Source organism: Mobula hypostoma, chromosome 26 (genome assembly GCF_963921235.1).
Source record: "Mobula hypostoma chromosome 26, sMobHyp1.1, whole genome shotgun sequence".
Taxonomy (NCBI): domain Eukaryota; kingdom Metazoa; phylum Chordata; class Chondrichthyes; order Myliobatiformes; family Myliobatidae; genus Mobula; species Mobula hypostoma.
In genome coordinates, this window is record NC_086122.1 from 32,299,204 (window position 1) to 32,325,552 (window position 26,349).

General features: G+C 44.4%; 1 protein-coding gene across 1 annotated transcript in view; it reads left to right on the top strand.

The window, feature by feature from the left end:
- Nucleotides 1-26,349, top strand: part of mfsd2ab (MFSD2 lysolipid transporter A, lysophospholipid b) — a 79,200-nt gene that overhangs the window by 30,252 nt on the left and 22,599 nt on the right. Inside the window, exons 4-8 of the mRNA XM_063033914.1 lie at nt 10,240-10,372; nt 13,593-13,671; nt 17,082-17,248; nt 17,404-17,494; nt 25,797-25,918. Of these exons, the coding sequence (XP_062889984.1) occupies nt 10,240-10,372; nt 13,593-13,671; nt 17,082-17,248; nt 17,404-17,494; nt 25,797-25,918 (592 nt within the window). The remainder of the gene's footprint in view (nt 1-10,239; nt 10,373-13,592; nt 13,672-17,081; nt 17,249-17,403; nt 17,495-25,796; nt 25,919-26,349) is intronic.

Consider the following 26,349-nt stretch of genomic DNA (forward strand, 5'->3'; position numbering starts at 1 on the left):
CATGTTCTGGATATTTATTGCTTATTTATTATTAGTATTATTTTATTTTTGTATTGCACAATTTGTTGTCTTGTGCACATTAGTTGTCCATCCTGTTGGGGTGTGATCTATCATTATTCTATAGTGTTTCTTCATTTTTACTGAATATGCCCACGTGGAAATGAATCATAGGGTTGTATATGGTGATAGTATGTGCACTTAGATAATAAATTTACTTTGAACTTTTGACTTCATCAAAATGAGTTGATAGCTACATAGAGATGACTCATGTATTTCAACTGTGACGAGAATACACATAAATTAAGATGTTTGCTGGCCTGGGCTAGCACCAGTGGCATCAGCAGTTGGTCTGCCACCTGTCCTCAGGGGAGGGAGAGATAAGGCACACAATGAGGCAGCATTTGGAGATGTTAATGAAGGAGCCATCAGTCTGGGTATTGTCAAGAGCAGCTCCCCCTTTGAACCCTGAACTGTTTGAAGTGATGGACAGGCGATACCCCAGCAGGGGGATAAAAAGGGGCAGGTTCGCTAAGGCAACACACACGACACCCAAGGTAACGAGAAGCGGTGCGTCTCTCATGAGTCGGTGGGAAGTACCGGGCCACAAACGCGCAGGGTGGAAAGGTACGATCAGCGGGAACCCGGTGTGTGTCCACCCTTGCTTGGGTGCCAGGTTCACTGCAGAGGATCGACCGCATCTGGAGGAGGGGTCACAGTCGGTGACCTCAGGTGACATCACCAAGGACCCGCCCAAAAGCTGCTTGTGAGCAATATCGCAGGTCTGTGAGTGGAAGCCGTTTTGAATGATCAGTCGTTCTCGTTCTCTCTCTCCCTCCCCCCACATTGTCCATCGCCATGGCAACGATTACTGCAAACTGAACTAAATTGAACTGGACTTTGTGTCACTTTGAAATTAGTCATTTACCCCTAGACAACGATAGAGCTTGATTGATCCTGTTATCTTAATTCTGTGCACATGCGTGTTTATCATTGCTGAACTGTTGCATTTATTATCCTTTTGATTACTGTGTTGCTTGTTTCTTTAATAAAACTTCCTTAGATCTAGTAATCCAGACTCCAACTGAGTGATCCATTTCTGCTGGTTTGGCAACCCAGTTACGGGGTACGTAACACAACATAACGTGATTTCAGTTCATTTTGTTCCTCTGTCTACAGCTTTTTATTGCTGCAATTCAGAGTGATATAGGGACTGAGAGTTTTACTAACAAAGCATAATACACATTTGAAGCTATTTAAATCAGCCTGTGTTCCTAAACGTGTTGCTTCACCGGGATCTCTTGAGAGCAACAAACCCCCGTAGTGCCCAGTTCTCTCCACGTGATTTTGTCCTGGAGTCTGGTCTCTGGCACGGCTGGTTAGAGGGAAAGTGGGAAAGGGTGGGGTGGGGGAGGAGGAGAAGAGAGGTGTGTCAACACGCTATCAGTCTCGGCCAACGGCAAGTGGTCCCAGTTGTGGGCTGCTCCCAGAATGTGCTGCAGCAGCCAGGGGTTACTTTCGGTCAAACACGACGATAGCTGTGATATGCAAAGTATGGGTGAATTTAGAAGCATATTCTTGGTGTGACCACAGCTTAGTGACAGAATATGTACAGTGAAAAAAAAACATACTTTTGACGAGTACAGATAAAATGGGTTTGGGGCTTTTGGGTGTTCTCTTTAGTTCGGTTTTCGTGTGGGAGGAGGGAATTGGGGTTTGATGAGCCTGATCCCGGTTTTTTTGTGCGGGAGGAGGGATTTGGGGCTCGGTGTGCCTGATCCCGGTTTTTTTTTGTGCGGGAGGAGGGATTTGGGGCTCGGTGTGCCTGATCCCGGTTTTTTTTTGTGCGGGAGGAGGGATTTGGTGGGGGGGGTGCGTCAATGTGTCTGTTCCATTTTTGTTCATTTTTTTTCTTGTGGGGGAGAGGGGATTTGGGGGTTGATCATAGTGCTGCCTTTCTTTTCTTTCTTGGTTTCGTGGAGACCCGGAGGATTGAAGACTTTCAGATTTGTATACTTTGATAATAAATGAACCTTTGAACTGACATTGCTACGCTTCTCCCCCTCCCAAAGTAATTTCTCCTTGTCTCAGTTCTAAATATCTTGCCCTTCTGTGTCCCTCGCAGCCTCCCCATCCCCACCCACCCATCCTCCTCATTTTCCTTCTGCCTGGACCCATCAGAACTTCAGATTTTGCAATCTGTGAACTTGTGGCAGATTGTGATATCAGAAACACAGTGAGACTGAGATTGTAAACAGGAAAAAAAAGCTTGGGATTTTGTTTTCAAAAATCTTGATTTTTCTTTTTCCAAGTAACATTGAAACAGTGAGGTAGTGCTTAGCACGACGCTTTACAGAGCCAACAACTCGGGTTCAATTCCCGCCGCTGTCTTAAGGCGTTTGTACGTTCTCCCCGTGAGTGTGTGGGTTTCCTCCTGGAGCTCTGGTTTCCTCCCACAGTGCAAGAATGTACCGGTTAATAGGTGAATTGTTCTGTGATTAGTGTAGGTGTGTTGCTGGACAGCATGGCTCAAAGGGCCAAAGGGCCTAAGGGTCTGATCTGTGCTGTGTCTCAATAAGTGGATGATAACTTGTCATTGCTCAAGGCAATGAGATTGCAGTGTGCGCAGAACAAATATTACAATGCATGTGGTACAGCTTTTTTTAAAATTCGTCTACTTAGAGTAAGAGCCATATTTTCAGCATGGGAGGGGACTGGGAAAAGGCCAGTATACACAAAAGCTAAATTTTATTACTGCCTCTGATTTTAATCATTGGGATAGAACTTACTTTAAAATCTGAAACAGAGGCTCTGGACTAAGCACAGGACATAGAAACATAGAAACATAGAAAATAGGTGCAGGAGTAGGCCATTCGGCCCTTCGAGCCTGCACTGCCATTTATTATGATCATGGCTGATCATCCAACTCAGAACCCCGCCCCAGCCTTCCCTCCATACCCCCTGACCCCCATAGCCACAAGGGCCATATCTAACTCCCTCTTAAATATAGCCAATGAACTGGCCTCAACAGTTTCCTGTGGCAGAGAATTCCACAGATTCACCACTCTCTGTGTGAAGAAGTTTTTCCTAATTTCGGTCCTAAAAGGCTTCCCCTCTATCCTCAAACGGTGGCCCCTCGTTCTGGACTTCCCCAACATCGGGAACAATCTTCCTGCATCTAGCCTGTCCAATCCCTTTAGGATCTTATACGTTTCAATCAGATCCCCCCTCAATCTTCTAAATTCCAACGAGTACAAGCCCAGTTCATCCAGTCTTTCTTCATATGAAAGTCCTGCCATCCCAGGAATCAATCTGGTGAACCTTCTTTGTACTCCCTCTACGGCAAAGATGTCTTTCCTCAGATTAGGGGACCAAAACTGCACACAATACTCCAGGTGTGGTCTCACCAAGGCCGTGTACAACTGCAGTAGTACCTCCCTGCTCCTGTACTCGAATCCTCTCGCTATAAATGCCAGCATACCATTCGCCTTTTTCACCGCCTGCTGTACCTGCATGCCCACTTTCAATGACTGGTGTATAATGACACCCAGGTCTCGTTGCACCTCCCCTTCTCCTAATCGGCCACCATTCAGATAATAATCAGTTTTCCTGTTTTTGCCACCAAAGTGGATAACTTCACATTTATCCACATTAAATTGCATCTGCCATGAATTTGCCCACTCACCCAACCTATCCAAGTCACCCTGCATCCTCTTAGCATCCTCCTCGCTGCTAACACTGCCACCCAGCTTCGTGTCATCCGCAAACTTGGAGATGCTGCATTTAATTCCCTCATCCAAGTCATTAACATATATTATAAACAACTGGGGTCCCAGCACCAAGCCTTGCGGTACCCCACTAGTCACCGCTTGCCATTCTGAAAAGGTCCTGTTTATTCCCACTCTTTGCTTCCTGTCTGCTAACCAATTCTCCACCCACACCAATACCTTACCCCCAATACCGTGTGCTTTAAGTTTGCACACTAATCTCCTGTGTGGGACCTTGTCAAAAGCCTTTTGAAAATCCAAATATACCACATCCACTGGTTCTCCCCATCCACTCTACTAGTTACATCCTCAAAAAATTCTATGAGATTCGTCAGACATGATTTTCCTTTCACAAATCCATGCTGACTTTGTCCGATCATTTCACCGCTTTCCAAATGTGCTGTTATCACATCTTTGATAACTGACTCCAGCAGTTTCCCCACCACCGACGTTAGGCTAACCGGTCTATAATTCCCCGGTTTCTCTCTCCCTCCTTTTTTAAAAAGTGGGGTTACATTAGCCACCCTCCAATCCTCAGGAACTAGCCCAGAATCTAACGAGTTTTGAAAAATTATCACTAATGCATCCACTATTTCTTGGGCTACTTCCTTAAGCACTCTAGGATGCAGACCATCTGGCCCTGGGGATTTATCTGCCTTCAATCCCTTCAATTTACCTAACACCGCTTCCCTACTAACATGTATTTCGCTCAGTTCCTTCATCTCACTGGACCCTCTGTCCCTTACTACTTCTGGAAGATTATTTATGTCCTCCTTAGTGAAGACAGAACCAAAGTAATTATTCAATTGGTCTGCCATGTCCTTGCTCCCCATAATCAATTCACCTGTTTCTGTCTGCAGGGGACCTACATTTGTCTTTACCAGTCTTTTCCTTTTTACATATCTGTAAAAGCTTTTACAGTCCGTTTTTATGTTCCCTGCCAGTTTTCTCTCATAATCTTTTTTCCCCTTCCTAATTAAGCCCTTTGTCCTCCTCTGCTGAACTCTGAATTTCTCCCGAGGGACGAGGGCCCTTTCTCCTCCTCTGCTGAACTCTGAATTTCTCCCGAGGGACAAGGGCTTTGCACATGGAAAAGAGAGAAATTTATTGACATTGCAAAACTGGTTTTATCAATAACTGAAAAGGTTAGCCTTATTTGTCGTGGCCAAGTGGTTAAGGCGTTTGTCTAGTGATCTGAAGGTCACTAGTTCGAGCCTCAGCTGTGGGAGCGTGTTTGTGCCCTTGAGCAAGGCACTTAACCACACATTGCTCTAGTCTGTGCGAGGAGTGGCGCCCCACACAGACTTCCAATCTGCACTTTGTAAGGCATGAAAATGCCCGACGCAGGCCTCTCGTGGTCTGAGTCAACGTTCCCTCCTCCCCCCCCATTTGTCACATGTACCCCAAAACACACAGTGAAATCTGTCATTTCCGTCAATGACCAACACATTCCAAGGAGGTGCTGAGGTTAGCCCGCAAGTGTCTTCATTCTCCCAGCACCAACATAGTATGCCCACAACTTGCTACCTGCACGCCTTTGGAATGTACGTTGGAGGGAGCCAGACCACCCAGAGAAAACCCACAGGGTCACGGTGAGAACATGTCATGGTTTACAGACAGTGGCGGGAATTGAACCCTGATCGCAGGGAATGGTAAAGCAGCATGCTAACACTACACTGTGATAAGAGTCATCGTCTATGGTAACAGAATGCGCAAGTAGTGGCCGTGAACCCTACAAATGTGATGGAAAAATAAATTGACTTCTAATCAAACTGACTAGAGGGAGATTAGTTATCTGGCTTTCCCTCCCTCTCCCTTCTTCTTCTATTCCCCAATCTGGCCTCTTACACTTCCCACCTGCCCATCATCTCCCTGTGGGTCCCCTCCTTCTTCCTTTTCTCCTATAGTCCACTCTCCTCGCCTATCAGATTCCTTCCTCTCCAGTCCTTTACCTTTCCCACCCACCTGACTTCACCTATCACCTTCTAGCCTTTCCTCCTTACCTTTTTATCCTGGTGTCTTCCCCTTTCCTTTCCAGTCTTGAAGAAGGGTCTTGGCCTGAAACGTCAACTGTTAATTCATTTCCATAGATGCTGCTGTGCTCCTCCAGCATCTTGTGTGTGTTGCTTTGGATTTCCAGCATCTGCAGAATCTCTTGTGTTTATGGTTAGTTATTGGGTTGTTGGTTTAGAAATGAGGTTGGGGTGGGAAGATTAGTGGGTGAATCAAGGAATCCATCATGGCTTTGCATTGTCAGAACATTTTAGGGCATATTCTGGAGTTAGGGTATATAACAAACATTTAAGTTCAACAGCAGTCATTCTTCAGACCTGAATGTGGATTGTAAATTAAACTTAAAATGCAGCTCTGAACAATAGTTTAACTGGAGTTGATTTAAAAACCAAACAATGCTAATTAACATTCATTTCAGGTGTCTGGAGTGTGGGTGTGAAAACTATATGCAATTCAAAGGAAGCATTGTAGATACATTGTCGCTATATTGGGCCGAACAGGCCTCTTCCTCCAACAGGGTCTCATTTGGTTGAATAAAACACTTCTATATCTATTAGCTTCAGTATTTCTCTGGTAACTTTGTTCCCTTTACAGCAGTTGCACTTCCATAGCATCAATACTCATCAACACTCCATCTACACGATTCTAGGGACTGAGCTGCTGGAGATGGGACAGAGGCATGGATGTTTCATTAGCCGGTCTTTGTCATTGAGATCTGGACCATGACTCATTCTACACTGACCTCAACTCCTTTTTTTGTGCCTGTTCCCAATAACCTTTAGTTCTTCAGTCTTTCAAATATTTGTCTCTCTCCACCTTAAATCTACCCAATAACCTGCATCCACTACCCTTGGAGACAGAGTTGCAGCAATTCGCTAGCCTCTGAGGAGCCTCATGATTGTGCAAGGCGCTACAGTACTGTAGCAGTTCGCACAAAACTATTAGAGCGTGGGGCGTTCTCCCAGTGATCATGTGGGCTTCCTCCGGGTGCTCCGGTTTCCTCCCACAGTCCAAAGGCGTACCGATTGGTAGGTTAATAGGTCAGTGTAAATTGTCCTGTGATCAGGCTAGGGTTAAACTGGGGATTGCTGGAAGGCCTTAGAAAGGTCTATCCCCGTATGTTGATTTATTATTTTTTTAATAAACCTCAACTTCCATTGTCATTAAGGGTTCCTAATCCTTGCCTTTCAACCTTGCAGGAACAAAGTAGTCCTGGCCTTGCACACTCATTTTGTTTTTCACGACTCCCGTCTGTTGGGTGATGTTCTACCACAAGCAACTGCTCCAAGCCTGTTTTAGCCAGGTCCTGTGTTTTGTTACTGAGATCCACATTCTGGGCAGATCAGAGTTCATAGTGAAGTGCTGTTGACGGGAAGAATGTTGAACCTGTGGACTGAGCAAACTGAGGTGTGGTTTGCACTGCCCATTCAGGGTCAGGTGACATGGCTTGCTGTATCACTCAAATCTAAGTTGCACCTCAGCTAGCAATGGTAATGTCTTTTTTTCTCCCCAGAAAGGGGTCATTTGTACTTGGTTCGAATCCTCAGGTTTCTACAGATTAACCTGGCAGAGGCTGTGAATGTGCAGCATGTGGAGCAGCAATTGCTGACCATTATAGATCTGTATATGGATAGACGTAGAGCACTAAAGCACAGAAGGTTAGATTAGATTCAACTTTATCGTCATTGTGCTGAGTACAGATACAAAGCCAATAAAATGCATTTAGCATCTGACCAGAAATGCAAAGGATAGTGTTGTTTACAAAATAACTGCGAATAAAAAAAGTGCTACAGCACACAGATATAAAAGTACTGAGACAGTACAATACGGGTGCAATACTGCTTAGCACTGTGATGAGAGGTTCAGCAGGGTCACAGCCTCAGGGAAGAAGTTTTTCTTGTGCCTGCTGGTGCGGGAGCGGAGAAGCAGACCCATCAGCCCATCTGGTCTGTGCCAAACCATTAACCTGCCTAGTCCCATTGACCCACGCCGGGACCATAAACCCTCCATACCCCTCCTATCCATGTACTTATCCAAATGTTAAACCTGCATCCTTCACTTCTGCTGACACCTCAATCCAAGCGAGCGGCACCCTCTGAGTGAAAAAGTTCCTCCTCAGGTTCCGTTTGAGTATTTCCCCTTTCAGTCTTCTAGTCCTAGTCTTACCCAGCCTCAGTGGAAAAAGTCTGCTTGCATTTACCCTATCTATACCCCTCATAATTCTGTATACAGCTCCCCTCATTCTCCTACTGCGCACTCCAGGGAATAAAGACTTAACCTAACCAACTTTGACTCGTAAGTCAGGCCCTCAAGTCCTGGCAGAGCAGTGAACAGCGATGGCAACGTGGCTGAGCTGAAATTTGCCAGTAAAGCTGCTTTTATTTTTTTGGATTTGACGCTTGCTTTCACAATTAATTTTCTCGAGTGCCTTCAATATCCTTTTGGTCACAGGGTGAAGCAGAAGGGTGAAAACAAAGAAGCTCTTTGTTGGAAGAGGAGCAGTGCAATGCTGCTCCTTCATCTTTGGAATGCAGAATACCAGTCCACCAAGACCTGGCATGTGGTCAGCTCCAGACTCCTGTCCCAGCACCGTGCCAGATGTTTCATCGATGCAGACAAGCTGACTAGAAAGGACGGGGGATTCTAAAGAAACTTGTTCTTTTTTCTTATCAGAGGGGGGATCGAAAATCTGGCTGAATGATGCCACATTGACAGCCTCTCACTCAACCTAAGAGCTGATTGTCGCTCTTCGGAGGAAGACTGGAGGAGGAAACCAGAGGGCCATGAGCCAGTCCTCATCGGGAGATCAGAGGTGGAGAGGATCAGCAACTTTAAAATTCCTCAGTGCTGTCATTTCAAAGATCTGTCCTGAGCTCAGCATGTAAGGCAATTACAAAGAAGTGCCCCCACTTTCTTAGAAGTTTGCGAAGATTCAGCATGTCTTTCTAAAACATTGACAAGTTTCTGTAGATGCATCTTGGAGAGTATACTGCCTGGTTGCATCATGGCCTGGTATGGAAATACCAGTGCCTGAGCCATCAACTGCTTATTCCCCTGTATAGGTGCTGCCTGAGCTGCTGAGTTCCTCCAGCACTTTGTGTGGGTTGTTCTAGGTTTCCAGCATCTGCAGAACCTCTTGCATTATTAATTGAAGATCCTTCTCTGATCTACTGGCTAAAAACATGAACCCTATTTGGCACTGGATTAAGCATGGCAGTCGTGGCTGTGAGTCTCACTCAGCGGAAAGTCAGCTCCTTGCAGCCCGGCCACTGGTTATGCTGTCACCGGTACACACCCGCTGGGAAGCAGAGCATTTGACATACAGCTGGTAACTCGTACCATTAAAGTTAAGTTTATTGGCATACGCACAGCTAGATGTGTGCACAGGTGCAAAAAAAAAGCTTTCTTACAGCAGCGTCATCACCACTTGGCATCAGGAACACAACATCTACAAGATAAAATATGAATTAAGCATAATTTTTACAAGAAAGAACACAATCAGAATAAATAAACAAGTCCATTGTAGTGTAAAGTGGTCACGGAGCTGCTAATTGAGTGTTTGATGACTCTGGGCCTGTACTCACTGGAATTCAGAAGAATGAGGGGCGGGGGGGGATCTCATTGAAACCTATCGAATGTTGAAAGCCCTAGAGAGAGTGAAGGTAGAGAGGATGTTTCCTAAGAAGAAGAATAAGTACTTTATTGATCCAGAGTGGGAAATTGTAGTGGGGAGCCTAAGACCAGAGGACACACCCTCAGAATGGAAGGACGTCTACTTAGAATGGAGATGAGGAGGAATTTCTTTAGGCCAGAGAGTAGCGACTCTGTGGTATTCATTGCAACAGGCAGCTGTAGAGGCCAAGTCATCGGGTGTATTTAAGGCAGAGGTTGGTAGATAGTTAGGCTGAGTTGTTCCCCAATCCTCTTGACTATTGCTGCAGAGAGTTACAATAGTCATGGAAGGCAGTGTGGCTGTTTTGTAGGATGACAGGGTGGAGATACGTCTCTACCAAAGGAGAATTAAGGTGCCTTCCCCCCGTTAGCCTGCAGGTCTGCCTTGGGCACCCCCACCCCCACCATCATATCAGGGCCACGTGGAGCCATGGGAGCAGGTGGTGGATGGTCGTACAGCTGCTGCATGTCACAAGTCCTGGTTATGCGACCACTGACTCCAGGCAGAATCTCTGAAGAGTACTGATAATGGCTGGGGTCACCCATCTTGTAAAGACACTGCCCAGAAGAAGGCAATGGCAAAGCACTTCTGCAGAAAAATTTGCCAAGTACAATCACAGTCATGGAAAGACCACGATCGCCCACATCGTACGACACAGCACAAAATGAACAAACATTGGTAAAAGTACCACTCAGGACCTGAGCCAGCATAAAATATTAGTTTAATAGAACAGGAATTAAGTTTTAATTTAAATAAAATTGTTTTTTTTTTCCACTGTTCTTTTTCCAGGATTGTTTGCTCTACACCATTTGCAGTAGTCTCTTACTTCCTGCTATGGTATGTGCCAGATGGAAACGTAACAGAGGTTGGAAAAATCTTTTGGTACTTGATCTTCTATTGCATGTTCCAAAGTCTGCAGACGGTAAGTACCTAACTATGGAGGCTGCTTTAACTCAATCATTCAGTGACACATGAATCAAAAGTATTAATTTGAACATGATTTATTTATTGAGTTACAGTGCAAAATAGCCCCTTCCAGCCTTTGAGCTGCACCCAGCAAGACCCCGGTTTAATCCTAACCTAATCACGGGACAATTTACAATGACAAACTAACCTAGCAACTGGTACATCTTTGCATTGTGGGGAGAAACCCACACGGTCACGAGGAGAACGTACACACTCCTTGCGGGTCGCGGCAGGAATTGAACCCTTGTCGCCAATGCTGTAAAGCATCGTGCTAGCCACTACGCACCCCAAGTGGAATGTTATTGCAGCTCCTCTGATAATCAGGCTGGGGTAAGGTTTTTCTTTAAACTGCAGAACACGCTGCAAAAGAAAAAAAAATCTCAGCTTTCATCCATAAAAGTAACTTGATATATACTGGTGTCTGTTATTTAGGGGAGTAAGGGGGAGAGATGACAGACAGGGTGACCAATGCCATATATGAAGCTGAAACCGATCCAGTTTAATCCGTCATTCAGCGTCAGAGTTCTTCCATGGCTAATTCCAGAAATGCCAGTCTGGATCTGAAAACTCAGAATGTGCAACATCATAATTTTTGACATGGGTATGTCTCCAGACCTCATTTTCCCAGCTGCTTGGTCTGGCTGGCCATTTATTATCCTTGGATCGCTACCATGCAACTTTTGGGAAAATTACGCCCATTTTGATGGGAAAACATGTGATTCGGTGCTTCCGCGTGAACAACGTTTCCTATTGTAAGAAAACAGCCTTGTCCAGACAGTGAAAAAGCCTATTAGAGTGTCTTGTCCAGAAATGGCTCTCTTTATGTGGGTTGGGCACATTGGTTTCATTTGCGGGAATATCTCACTGGTTCTTTAACGGCAACATCTTTAGTAAGCGCAAAATTCGTGCCTGTCCCAGCTATCAAGAATTTTGTTTGCATTACCCCTCCCCCTGCTCAATTTCTTTCTGACATGGATCAGTACAGCACAGGAGCAGGCCACTCGGCCCACAGTGTTGTACTAAACCAGGTAAAAAACAAATCAAAAACACCCAAACACTAATTCCTCCTGTCTACACCATGTCCATATCCCTCCATCCTCCTTACATCCATGTACCTATCCAAATGTCTCTTATAAGCCTCTAATGTATTTGCCTCTACCACCATCGTACGTTCCAGGCATCCAACACTCTCTGAGTAAAAAAACTTATCCAAAGTTCAAGTTCGTAGTAAAATTTATTATCAGAGTACATACATGACAGCACATACAATCCTGAGATTCTTTTTCTGCAGGCGTACTTAGCAAATGATCCTACCCCTTCTCACCTTCCATGCATGTCCTCTGGATACTTCATGTGGGTTCTCTGTTTGATATTTAGTATAGTGACTCACTGATGGCAGGGCCCAGCTCAGCAGTTTTCGGTCATATATCAGTCTTTCTATACTGTATACCAAATGCATTGACCTTGAGTACAGACACTCACCCCAATTAAAAACAGCTAGAAGGGCGCCTCACCAGCAGAAACATAAACTGCAGTGCAGTGTATTTTGCATGTAGTAAGTTCGCTCTTCAAATAATTTATGACTTTTAATGAGTATTGTTCAAGTCTCATTTGATTGCCCCCATAGCCCAAAACCACAGCTTCAGACTCCCTCCATAAGACCGTAAGACATAGGAGCAAAATTTGGCCCATTGATTTTGCTCTGCCATTTCATCATGGCTGAGCACTTTCTCTCTCAGCCCCCTGTCTCCTGCCTGCTCCCCGTGTCACTTCATGCCCTGACTAATCAAGGAAATATCAACCTCTGTTTTAAGTGTACACAATACAGCCAGCCGCCTGTGGCAACGAATTCCACAGGTTCACCACTCTTTGGTTGACCAAACTCCTCCTCATCTCCTTTCTAAAAGGACGCCCCTCTATCCTGAGGCTGTGCCCTCTGTGCCAGTCTCTGCCACGTTCTCTTCCTGCTGTTGCCATCGGGAAGAAGGGCCTTAGATCCCACACCACCGGGTTCAGGAACAGTTATTACCCTTCAATCATCAGGCAACTGAACCAGCGTGGATAACTTCATTCACTTCAACACTGAATAGATTTCACAACCTATGGACTCAATTTTAAGGACTCTACAACACATGTTCTCAATATTAATTATTATATTTTTAATATATTTGCACTGTTTGTCTTCTGCACATTGCAGTTTTTCATTGATTCTGTTGTATTTCTCTGTATCGACCGTGAATGCCTGCAAGAAAATGAATCACATGATAGCACATGACGACACATGCATACTTTGGTAATAAATTTGAACTTTGAACTTTCACCTTTTGCGAATGCTGAAGGTTAGTGCTCCCCTAAGTATTTTTGACAGTGATAAAAATCACTGACAGTTGACAGTTTTCCCATGATGTGGTTCTATCACTTTAGTTCATCTTTATTTGTATTTTTGTCTCCTGGTTGTTGATGAGTTGGGCGCCACAGTGGCGTAGGGCGTCGTAGTGTAGCACAATGCTATTACAGCTCAATGTGTCAGAGTTCAGAGTTCAATTGTGACATCATCTATGAAGGAGCCTGTACGCCCTCTCTGTGGAATGTGTGGGTTTCCTCTGGGTGCTCCAGTTTCCTGCCGCACACTGAAGGTTAATTGGTCTTTGTAAATTGTCCCATGATTACTTACTGCCCATTACGCTGCGGGCATTTAGGGCAGCAATGTAGGTCCTCCATCTCTGCCCATCCTTGGCCATCCAGACGTAGAAGGATTCTTCATTGCTGTTTCAGTAGCAGTTCTGCTTGACCAGTCAGGGTCGTTAGCCCTGAGCTGGACCCCCGAACCTGGAGGACCAGTTGACCACTCTTTGTCTGGCCGCTACCCTTTGACCTGTTTGGCATGGACGACCCTACCAAGAGCCAAAACATAAGTCCCTGACTCCAGCCAACATAGCTCTCCAGGTCATCGAGGCACACAAGCCTCCTAACCATGACAAGGTTGTGGTTCTCTTGGAGGGTCCCATGATTAGGCTAGAGTTAAATAGGTGATTGCTGGACGACGCATCTCAAAGGGCCAGAAGGCCCTTTTCTGCACTGTATTTCAAAATGTGACATCAAAATTCCAATGATAAAAATCACCATATGTATCATAGGCTTCTGCTTGCAAATAAGTTACTCACTTTCTTTCCTAGTGCTTCCACGTTCCTTACTCTGCACTTACGATGTTCATAAGCACAGACCAGAAGGAAAGGGATTCTGCAACTGCCTATCGTGAGTAAACCGTTCCTGTGGGTTTTTGGTTGTTGAGTCAGACGCCTGCTGGCTTTCCTAACAGGAGCCTGATTCATTGGAGCATGTGTTTGTAACTGCAGCTATTAATACCCACAAGACAAGTTAGTAATCACTGAATCATTACAGTGTGGAAGGCAGGGATCTGGTACGTTGAGTCCATTCTGTCTTTTAGTTTTGTTGTTTCATATGCCGTCAGCCAGGGTTGGCTCAGTCTTCGTCCACAGCTGTTCCAACATGGGTAGCTCTGAGTTGGCATCGCCTGATGGAGCCCTCGAAGCACACAAGCCTCCACACAATCCTCACTAGAACTATCAAACTATCAGGCTCTTGAACCAAAGGAGAGAACTTCACTCAACTTCACTTGCCCCATCATTAAAATGTTCCCACAACCAATGGACTCACTTTCAAGAACTCGAATTGATTATTATGATTTCTTTCTTTTTGGGTATTTGCAAAGTTTGTTGTCTTTTGCCCAAGTCAGTGCGGTCTTTCATAGATTCTGTTATGGTTATTGTTCCATAGATTTATAGAGTATGCCCACAAGAAAATGAGTCTTAGACAGTGACCTATCTGTAATTTGATAATATATTAATTTTGAATTTTGCATCTGTTTAGCACCCTTTCACTGAATATCATTTTCAGGTCCTTTTTGAGAGACTCCATTTTAATCTAATCTAATTTCCTCTTTGTATATAGTATGTTCTGGATGAGCCAATCTGCTGTACAGGTAAAGAAAAACCTGTTTTTTTTACATAGATGGTGCTCTTGTCGATCACTAAACCTTCCCACCAACTTGAACAGCCTAACCTTACATACTATTGAACCATGATTTTGAATGATACTGTCGAACTTCCTCTCAGTATTTATTCTCTTCATGGCATTGATTTAACCAGATACCATTCTGTCTGGGGTCCTCGTGGTAAATCTCTCTGTTGCTTTTTGCATAATTGGTTGAGAAAATAAGTTGTGGCTAAAACTGGTTGTACTTGCCCTATATCAACATCAGATTCCCACCTGTATTATGAGCCACTGTTTCAGCCCGTTCTGCAAGGACTCGTATCCTCAGCTTTCTTGGTACCTGAACCCTCTTTAGAATTTCGTCCTGTGGACTATATTGTCCTTTTATCTTTTTCTGACCAAAATGACACTTCCTCTGATTTTGAGTCTGTAATCCAACAATGTTCGTAATTAATTTTAGCAAAAATATACTATTCCAGAACATATTTATCCTTAATAGTTAATTTTGAGATAAGGATACAATTATCACTGCACTGTAGACCTCAGTTATTTTCCTGAAGATCTATGACATGGTTCTCCTGGTTTTTTAATTGATTGATTGACTGAGATACAACATGGAATAGGCCTTTCTGGCCTTTCAACTCACACCACTCAACAATCCTCCGATTTAATCTTGGACTAATCACGGGACAATTTACAATGACCAACTAACCTACTAACTGGTACGTCCTTGGACTGTGGGAGGAAACCCACGCATTCCACGAAGGCGTACAAACTCCATACAGACAGCGGCGGGAATTGAACCTGCATTACCAGTACTGTAAAGCGTTGTGCTAACCACTGCACTACAGTGCCACCTCTCTGTCACGTTAGTTCATCTTTGTTTGTAATTTTGTCCGTTAGGTCATAGATGCTATTTCAGCATCAAAATTCCAATGATAAAAGTCACCAGGTGTTCATTAAGGCTCTGTTGATAAATAAATTACTTTCGTCATCAAGGACATACGAAAACAGAAAGGTGCCGGAAAAGGGCCAAGGACATCAGGAAGGATCCCACCCACCCTGCTCATGAACTGCCTGTCCCACTCCCATCAGGGAGGAGGCTACGTAGCATTCATGCCAGGACCACCAGACTCAAAAACAGTTGCTTTCCCCAAGCAGTAAGGCTGATCAACACCTCCACCCACTAACTCAACCACTATATTATTTCCCATCAATCACCTTGCGTACAGCCCAGCCTCACTTTATGGACATACAATCAATTGATATATATAAACCATTTTATGCATTTATATTTATTGTGTGTGTTACTGTGTTCTTTATTTTTGTATTTTATTTTGTTCTCTTTACACTTGTGAACAGGACATGACAATAAACAATCTAGAATGTAATTCACCCATGTTCCCCGTTCTACACTCAGTCCGTAGCCTGTAGTGTGAGGACTTCTGTAGTTTGCCTTTATCTCTAACCACATGGATACAGTCTTCTATCACTTTGAGTAGCCTGCCGGTTCAACAACTAAATAAAACAATGTACTTCACAGAAAAAGTAAGAATGGAGAAATTAAAAGCCAGCAGACTCCACCAGGGTGTGACCCAATTATTTTTAAATTCTGGTTGTTCTCGTAGAAGTGCTTTCACTTCCTCCGTGCGATGTGGAAACATTTTCCATTCAGTTTTTCTGTTTTAATGCTCAGTGGTTTTTGTGATGCATTTATTTCTAAGGCTAAAGTACAGTTCCGGGTTTTTAAAGGCCGTTGCTGATGGTGGAGGTAAGGATAGCGAGGTGGAGATACGTCTCTACCAAAGGAGGTGGAAGGCACTCCTTCCCTCTGCTAACCTGCAGGTCACCCTTGGGCAAGGTGTAGCACCTGCTTAGACCCCCGATCAGGGTCATGGGAGCAGGTGGTGGATGGTCGTACAAGCAGCTGGTGCACATCACAAGTCCTGGTTATGTGACCACTGACACCAGGCGGGCAATCTCTGAAGAGTATTGATAATGGCTGGGATTACCCGTCTTGTAAGACATTGCCCAGAAAAAGGCAATGCCAAACCACTTTTGCGAAAAAATTTGCCAAGAACAATCACAGTCGTGGAACGATCATCAACGCCATACATTGCAAACAAACTGGCGATAGTGAATGTTGTAACGTGAACGAAGTCACTGGAGAGACACTAAAGCTAGTGGATACAGAAGTGTTTTATTCAACCACAATGAGGCACTCTTGGAGGTAGAGGCCTGATCAATCCAATATTGCATGACATTTTATATGCTGAAGATCAAAGGACAATTCTAGAGTTACAATATTTCTACAATGCTTCCTTTGAATCACATATAACTTTCACACCTCCTTCTTCGCCCTTACTCTCTGGACACACAAAATGAATGTTAATCAGCATTGTCAATTAACTGGTGTGCACAGCTTAAGGAAACTATTGTCCAGAGCTGCATTTTAAATTTAATCTACAATCCACATTCAGGTCTAAAGACTGGTTGCTGAAGTAAATATTTTGCTATATATCCTAACTCTATAATACGACCTGACAGGGTACTCTAGAGAATTAATTGTGAGTTTGCAACCGATTAGGTCTTGTATTCAGAGTGGGAGGGTGATGCTGTAAAGTTAGTGATTGGTGCATCTTATGTTGCAGGTATGACAGTGGAGGTGCTGGGCACGGTCTTGGGAACAGCAATACAAGGCCAGATTGTTGGCGGAGCAGATGCTCCATGTATTCATAAAAATGATATTAACAGCTCAATATCTAGAATTGACATCAACAGCACTCAGTACAACTCCAACACTTCTGTCACCCAACTGGTATGTACTCAGGGTTTTGGTTTTCAAAGTCCAGTTGAAGTTGATGCCATTGTGTTTCAAATTTGTATGTGCAGAAAGCAGAAATTTGAATTGTGTTTCTGATTACCGTTCTGGAATATTCCATGACTGATGTGTACACTTTATCCCTTGTGCAGAAAAGAGCCTACATGATGGCAGCTGGAGTCATTAGTGGTGCATACGTTCTGTGTGCCATTATCTTGTTTGCTGGAGTCCAGGAAAAAGATGGTAATTATTGCCTGTTTATAAATAATAAACATATCATCACTATAGTGAAACAGAAGAAGTAGATTTTTCCATTTGTATTTCAAAGTGAAATTCCACTACACTCAGCGACGAACACTTTACATTCCATCAACAGCTGTGGGTTTAAGTGCACTGCAGGGAATTTGACCAAAGCTCTGGATGGACTTTCCTGCCTGCCGTGTGGACTGAATCACTTGGAGCTGCGATTTTCAGATGACATTAGACCGCAGCCCTCCTCATTTCCGTATGCAAATGGAGAACCCATAAGCAAATTTAATAAAGGATTGGAAATGATAAACACGAGATTATGCAAATACTGGAAAACTTGAGCAACACACACAAAATGCTGGGAGATTTCAGCAGGTCAGGCAGCATCTATCAACAGCTGGCCTTTAGGGCAGCAATGAAGGTCCTCCATCTCTGGTGGTGTTCAGGGCTTCCTTCATCATGTCAGGAGCATCTATGGAGGGGAGTATACAGTCAACGTTTCAGGCCAAGACCCTTCATCAGGACTGGAAAGGAAGGGGGTCCTCTCTGGCTTTAGTTGCCATCCTTTCCAGCCCTGATGCATGGTCTTGGCCTGAAATGTCGACTGTTTAATCCTCTCCATAGATGCTGCCTGAGCTGCTGAGTTCCTCCAGCATTTTGTGTGTGTTAACCAAGGGCAGGGTAATCATCTCAGATCTCCAGCCTTCCTATTTAGTGTGGAATCTCACTGTGGGCAGCCCGCAAGACCAACTATCTCACAACACCAACTACAAAAGTATTTTACTAACTGTAAGGTGCTTACAATGGGCTGCAGTCGTTAAAGACGCTACACTATCACTGTGCCTGGATTGGTAAACAAGTCTTACGAGGCAAGATTAGCAGAGCTGGGACTTTTCTCTTTGGAGCGTAGAAGGATGGGAGGGGACTTGATAGAGGTCTACAAGATTATGAGAGGCATAGATAGGGTGGATAGCCAGTACCTGTTTCCCAGGGAACGAATTGCAAACACCAGAGGGCATATATACAAAGTCAAGGTAGGGAAGTTTAGGGGAGACATCAGGGGTAAGTTTTTTTTACACAGAGGGTTGTGGGTGCCTGGAATGACTTGCCAGGGATGGTGGTGGAGGCTAAAACATTAGGGGTATTTAAGACCCTCTTGGACAGGCACATGGATGAAAGAAAAATAGAGGGTTACAGGGTAGTGTGGGTTTAGTACTTTAAGGAATATACGGGTCAGCACAACATCGAGGGCCGAAGGGTCTGTACTGTGCTGTAGTATTCTAGTGTCTAGTGTCTAGTGCTCTTATATAGAAGAATACTAGTGAATGGAGGAGAGGTGGTGATAGTGATGATGGGGAGACTGCTTTTCCCAGAGTGTAGGGAATCTGTGGAATTCTTTACCCTAGGGAGCATTAGAGGCTTCCTTGTTAAATATATTTAAGACACGGTTAGATAGATTGTTACATAGCAGGGAAGTTCAGGGACTGGGAAAAGGCAGGTAGGTGGACTCGAGTCCACAGCCAGACCAGTCATGGTGTCATTCAATGTCTGCGCAGGCTCGATGAGCCAGAAGGCCGACTCCTCTTTCTATTTCTTGTGTTCTTATGAACTATTTATAGATTTGTAAGCTTCCAGGAATAGGTGGTGGACCCAATGGTTATTTAAAGCAGGAGTTCCCAACCTGTGGTCCATGTACCCCTTGTGTAATGGTGTTGGTCCATGGCATAAAAAAGGTTGGGAACCCCTGATTTAAAGGCTTGTTTTTTTTTTCTTCCTTTCTAATTTTCTTTGCAATTATGATTTTTCTTTCTTTCTGCCTGTCCACTCCTCTGACCACCCCCCTACTCATCCCCCAGCCCCCGTTAATCGCTCCTCTCTCCCCTCCACCATCCTTCACCAATCAACTCCCTTCTGTTGGGTATTCGTGTTCCACCACCACTGCCCTGCTGGCTCCGTTCAACCATAATCCAGAATATCGAAAAGGTGTTCTGAAATCTCCATGGCACGTTTGTATAAGTCAGCAGAACATGATTAAAGATGTGCAAATGCTGCTTCAGAGGCCTCTTGTGCAAGAACGTAAAAGTAGCAGGTGCATCAAAGAAAGATAAATATTCAGACAAGCTGGCTGCATCTGTGCAGTGTTAACATTCCTGGTTCATTGACAGTTGGAATGAATGGCTAGCAGAAGTAACAGGGATGATAAGCATGTAGGCTTGCCCCTGACGCAGTCATGACCTGCCATATGGCTGCCTCCATTGCTGTAAACTTCAGTGATTCAGGGGAAGAATCTTGAGTTCAGTTCATTGGGCACAGAGAGCCATCGCAGCTAGTTCTCACTCCGTCTCTCATAACACTCCTCGGAGTGAAAATCCCCAATGAGGTTAAAGCAACAAGCGGATCGCTGGAAAGACTCTGCAGGTGATAGGCCGATGGAAGAGGGAAGAGTGGATGTGATAAAGAGATGGAGGAGCAAAGAGTGGAGATGATAGGCTGATGGAGGAGGGAAGAGTGGAATTGATAGGCCAATGGAGGAGGGAAGAGTGGATGTGATAGGCTGATGGAGGAAGAAAGAGTGGATGTGATAAACAGATGGAGGAGAGAAGAGTGGTTATGATAGGCTGATGAAAGAGGGATGAGTGGATGTGATAGGCTGATGAAAGAGAGATGAGTGGATGTGATGGGTAAATGGAGGAAGGAGAGTGGCTGTGATAGACAGATGGAGGAGAAATGAGTGGAGGTGATAGGCAGATGGAGGAGGGAAGAGTGAATATGATAGTCTGATGGAAGAGGGAAGAGTGGATGTGATAGGCTGATGGAGGAGGGATGAATGGATGTGATAGACAGATGGAAGAGGGATGAATGGATGTGATAGGCTGATGGAGGAGGGATGAATGGATGTGATAGGCTGATGGAGGAGGGAAGAGTGGATGTGATAGACAGATGGAAGAGGGATGAATGGATGTGATAGGCTGATGGAGGAGGGATGAATGGATGTGATAGGCTGATGGAGGAGGGAAGAGTGGGTGTGATAGACAGATGGAAGAGGGATGAATGGATGTGATAGGCTGATGGAGGAGGGATGAATGGATGTGATAGACAGATGGAGGGGGAACACTGGAGGTGGTGACAGAGACTGGGAGATGATAGGTGGAGGTACCAAAACCTGCAGATGATGGAATCTGACAGGAAGGAAGCTGGAACATGGAATCAAATACTGGAGATGGCATGGGCGGATGGGCCCAGTGTGGGTGATGGTCAAAGAAGGGGAAAGAGACGGAGTGATGAGAGCTGGGGCCCTTGGGGGAGAAACTTGGTGGCTCAGGAAGAGAGAAAATAGCTAAAGGTAAAGATCTTCTCAAAGATTGATTTTATTTGTCACACGTACGTCAAAACTGGGTGACAGTTTGGAGATATGTCCTTCCCTCCGCTAGCCTGCGGGTCACCCTTGGGCAAGGTGTAGCACCTGCTTAGCCCCCCGATCAGGGTCATGTGAAGCCATAGGAGCAGGTGGTGGAAGGTGGTATGAGAAACCGGTGCACATCACAAGTCCTGGTTATGTGATCACTGACACCAGGCAGATAATCTCTGAAGAATATTGATAATTGTTGTGGTCACCCATATTGTGAAGACACTGCCCAGAAGAAGGCAATGGCAAAGCACTTCTGTCGTAAAACTTGCCAAGAACTGCCATGGTTATGAGAACATGTTCACCTGCGTCACATAAAGATGACGATGCTGGCATCAAAACATTGAAAAAGGTACAGTGACGTGTCATTTAGTGCCAAGGATCTGCTGGACTTCCTGCCAGCATCACCACGCTCCCGGTGTCAACACAGCATGTCCACAACCTTCTAGCTCTAACTCACAAGTTGCTGGAATGTGGGAGGAAACCAGATCACCCAGAGGAAACCCACATGATCACGGGGAGACACTCCTTACAGACAGCAGCAGGAAGTGAATCCCAATCTTATAGCTGGCACTGTCAAGTGTGGTGCCAGCCACCACACTACCGTACCACCCCACGGGGTAGAGGGGGACTCCAGCGTCTGCAGTCTCTTGTATCTCCAATGCAGAGGTGCTAAGATAGAAAGATTTGGATTATTTTCAAACATGCCCGACGTTGCTGCCCAGCTGTAGCCTGTGGTGAAATTGTTTTCACAATGAGTAAAAATGAGGATTGGTTAAACATAACTTCCCAATTCTAGGTCCGTCAGCATGATAATTGGAGTGGAGTGCTCCGATCTCAGTTGCTGGCTGGTGACAGTGAAGGATGCATTCCTGAATAGGACCATTCAGCCCATCGTGTCCATGCTAGAACATCATGCTTAAACCACCAGGTTCGAGAACAGTTACTACCCCTCAACCAGCAGGCTCTTAAGCAAAAGGCAATAACTACACTCACTTTTCCCATCACTGAAATGTTCCCACAATCAACGATCTCATTTCAAGGACTCTTTATCTCATTATTTCATGTTCTCATTATTTATTGCTATTTGTATTTGCAGTTTGTTGCCTTCTGCACTCTCGTTGATCTTTCATTGATCCTGTTATAATTACTATTCTATAGATTTGCTGAGTACGCCCACAAGAAAATGAATCTTGGTGTTGTATATGGTGACATATGTGATCTTTGATAATAGAACTTACTTGGAACTTTAGTACTTTGAAAGAGGTTGGAAACATCCCAGTCACTTGCTATTCCCCCTCCTGCTTCAGGAGTGAATCCAACCCTTGTGTAATGACATCTGTGACATTCTGCAAGGTTGAAAATGAGACTGCAGTAGTTTTAATTCAGTAACTTTGGTTCCTGAACGTGTGACCGGACAAGACAGTCCTTTTGAATTCTTTGGTAAAGAACATGGAGTTCCATTTCCTTCCAAAATGAACACAGACTGTTTACCTCCTGATACTTGAGCAGCGTCGATCAAGGCAACATAAAACATTTCTCCTCACAGGGTTCTCTTTAATTCTCACTTCAATTGGTCAACAGACTTGGCTTTCAAGGAAAATTGCAAGGTAGCTGTTCATATAAAAATGTGACACTGTCTTGTGCAAAAGATCGAACAAGCAGAGAGAGTACAACTTCTTCGGCATTCAGATCCACTCCTGAAAGAGAGCAAGCCCATTGAGTCTTGGTACCCACTGCAAAGTCTGGGATGTACACTGAGCTAAAGAAGCTCCCCTTCTTTATTGACAACAAAATGGATGCTGTTGGACGTGATCCTGTCAGCATTGCTTCCAGACGGCCCAATTTCCTGAGTTAATGGCATGAGGAAAATCTGAACACAAGAGATTCTGCAGATTACCGAAACCTAGAACAACACACACAAAATTGTTGGAGGAACTCAGAAGGTCAGATAGCATCTATGGAAGTTAATAAACAGCTGACATTTTGGGCCGAGGCCCTTTTTGAGGACTGATGAAGGGTCTCGGTCCAAAGCACTGACAGTTTATTTTTCCTGCCTTATAGTTTGTTCACATCGAAATTCATGAAAGACTTTTCTGTAGCTGCTACTGTGTACTTGGCACAAAGTTCAAAGTACATTTATTATCAAAGGTCATATATGTCACCATATACAACCCTGAGATTCACTTTCCTGCGGGCATACTCAATAAATCCATTAACCATAGTAAAATTGGCGAAAGACCACATCCAACAGGGTGGGCGACCAGTGTGCAAATATCAACAAACTGTGCAAATGCAAAAGGAAAGAAAAAAGGGCAACAGTAGTAAATAAATAAGCAGGAGACATCAAGAACATGAGATGAAGAGTCCTTGAAAGTGATCCATAGGTTGTGGGAACCGTCCAGTGGTGGGACAAGTGAAGTTGTCCCCTCTGGTTCGGGAGCCCGATAGTTGTGGGGTATTAACTGTTTCTAAACCTGGTGGTGTGAGTCCTGAGGCTTCTGTACCTTCTTCCTGAGGGCAGCAGCGAGGAGAGAGCATGGCCTGGGTGATGGGAGTCCCTGATAATGGATGCTACTCTTCTGTGACAGTGCTTCATGTAGATGGGATCCTTGCTGGGAAGGACTTTACCCGTGATAGACTCGGCTCTATCCACTACTTTCCTGTGGGATTTTCCATTCAAAGGCATTGGCGTTTCCATACCAGATACAGCAGCAGGTGATGCGGTTGGAGTGGCTATTTGGGGTCTGATTCAGTTCAGTGATATTGGAACTGCATGGGGACCCACAGCAGAACCTGTGGGCCCACACTGTGATTCATTAGGCTCAACCTGGCAGTTCCTGAATTGGTATCCATGGCATAATTTAATCTGAGAAAGTACTTGCCGTGATCGGCTCCAAGAACACTTATATATTAATACTTTTAATAAAGAAGAGCTAATCAAATAAAGCATAGATTCTACACCTTATTTGGCTAGGTATTATTTATTAAAAGTGTGACACTGTAGAACACGGTCAATGAAGGTTATGACTGCCGCACTGTTACTGTACAGATTGTTGCTAATTCTATCTGAAACAAAAATATGATGTAATTGTTCTGCCCTCGCAACTGACCTTGGCTGTCGAGACAGGACTCAGCAGATGGTTAAATAGTTCCACTTCCTCTGTGCCCTGTACTGAATGTCAAAATGTCGAACAGGACATAGGAGCAGAATCAGATCATCCAGCCCATCTAGTCTGCTCAGCCTTTCAGTTGGGGGCGACTGCAGAATTTTTTTTTTTGGCTGCACTCAACGGGCTCAGGGCCTCAAGCCGCGGAGTTTCCTGCTTTACAGCCGCCAGGGGAGAGGCGTCTGAGCCGGTGCACACCACCGGAGGGGGGTGGTGCGGGGAGACATGGCGTAGTTTGGTCTACTGAAGATTTCACACAGACTGAAGGGTCTGGACTGTATACATATGTATTTGTGTGGTTGTGTTTTAACTAATATTCTATATGTGCCTGTATGCACAAGGACTGGGCCTCAAGCTGCAGTGTCGCCTGTCAGAGGGTAGGACCAGTGCGCTCTGCTGTGGCCAACAGATAATCTCAGTGGGCTGTGGGGTCTGGACTATATTCATGCATATCCTGCATCATTGTATTTTACTGATATTCAGAATGGGTTTGTTGTCTTGTATGTGCGAGGACTGGGCCTCAAGCTGCAGGGTTGTTGGTGTGGGGGGGGCGCGCGTGTTGGGTATCTTTTATTCCGTGATTGTGATACTGTGTGTGACTGCTGGTGTTGTGTTTTGTACCTTGACCCCGTAGTAACGCTGTTTCATTTGGCTGTATTCGTGTATGTCTGAATGACAATTAAACTCACTGATCAATAACCCAACAACCTGCACTTTAAATATACCCAATGGCGTGGCCTCCGCAGCCATCTGTGGCGGTGAATTCCACCGATTCACCACTCTCTGACTAAGTACAGGATAGTAGCAGGGCAAGTGACAGGCACTGGCTTCATGACAGCATGTTAGCCAAGTGTGTTGGTGGGCTACTGAGAAACATGTCGATAAGATTCTTACAACATGTCGTATGTCACAGATTACAATCGCTTCAGCTATTGTTTAGATAAACAAATCGTTCTTCTGGGGAAAGGAAGAGATGAAACAAGCAGCTAATTTCCATAAGCCTTGTGCTCTTATCCCAATGATGGCATTCCAGAATGTCAAGCTCTTTTCTCTGTGTAATGTCAATCCCCAACAGGAATCTGTCTATATTCTGGAATAGTTTCATAGACCTGAGACATTACTTTTTAATCAGAATAAATATGGTAGTAATTTGCATTAGGATAGAAATTAAATTTTTCACTTTGAATATGTTCCAAATTTTTCGGGGGGCTGATTTGTAATGGGTTAATTCAAAATCAAAATCAGAACCAGGTTTAATGTCAGCAGCGTATGTCATGAAATTTGTTGTCTTTGTGGCAGCAGTACAATGCAATATATAATAATACAGAAAAACTGAATTACAGTAAGTATATATATATATATATATATATAAAATAGCTAAATTAAATAGGTAGTGCAAAAGTCATCACATCCTTTCTTAGATAAGGGGCCCAAAACTGCTCACAATACCCCAAGTGAGGCCTCACCTGCGCCTTGTAAAAGCCCCAACATTACACCCTTAATGTTATATTCTGAAGATCTGTCAAATAGATAGCACTGAGTTGAAGATGGCAAAGACAAAGGAGCAAGCCATGTTAGTGAGGAATCCAAACTTTAGATCAAGTGAGAATCTGGAGCGTGAAGTAAAGAAAGTGAAGTTGCAGTGGGGCCTGAATAAAGGAGGAACATGGTTCCTTCAAGTTAGTTCTGACTCGTTTTCACTTTTTTCTATCGTACCTAGATCTGCATAACAAAAAGGCACAGAAACCATTCTCCTTTTGGAAAGGACTGAAACTTGTCATGAGCTATGGGCCTTATGTGAAATTGATCATCGGTTTCCTGTTTACCTCATTAGCTTTTATGGTAAGAATATTATTTTTGAATGAAATGTCCTCAAATGTCTTTCTAATGTCATTCAGTACAGATTGTATTCAACACTCTCAGTACAGACCAAAGCCTTAAAGATCCCAACCTTTTTTAATGCCATGGACCCTTACCGTTAACCAACGGGTACATGGACCCCCAGTTGGGAACCCCTGATCTAAAAATATCAACTTTATTTGTCCCATGTATGTATATCAGAACATCAAAATATACAGTGAAGTGCGTAATATTTTGTGTCAGTGACCAACACAGTCCAAGTATGTGCTGGGGGCAGCTGACAAGTGTCACCACACCTTCGACACCAACAAAGCACGCCCGCAACTTATTAGCCCTTACTAATTTGTACAACTTTGGAATGTGGGAAGAAACCAGGGAACCTGGGGGGAAACCCAAGGAGAGATTTAAGCAAT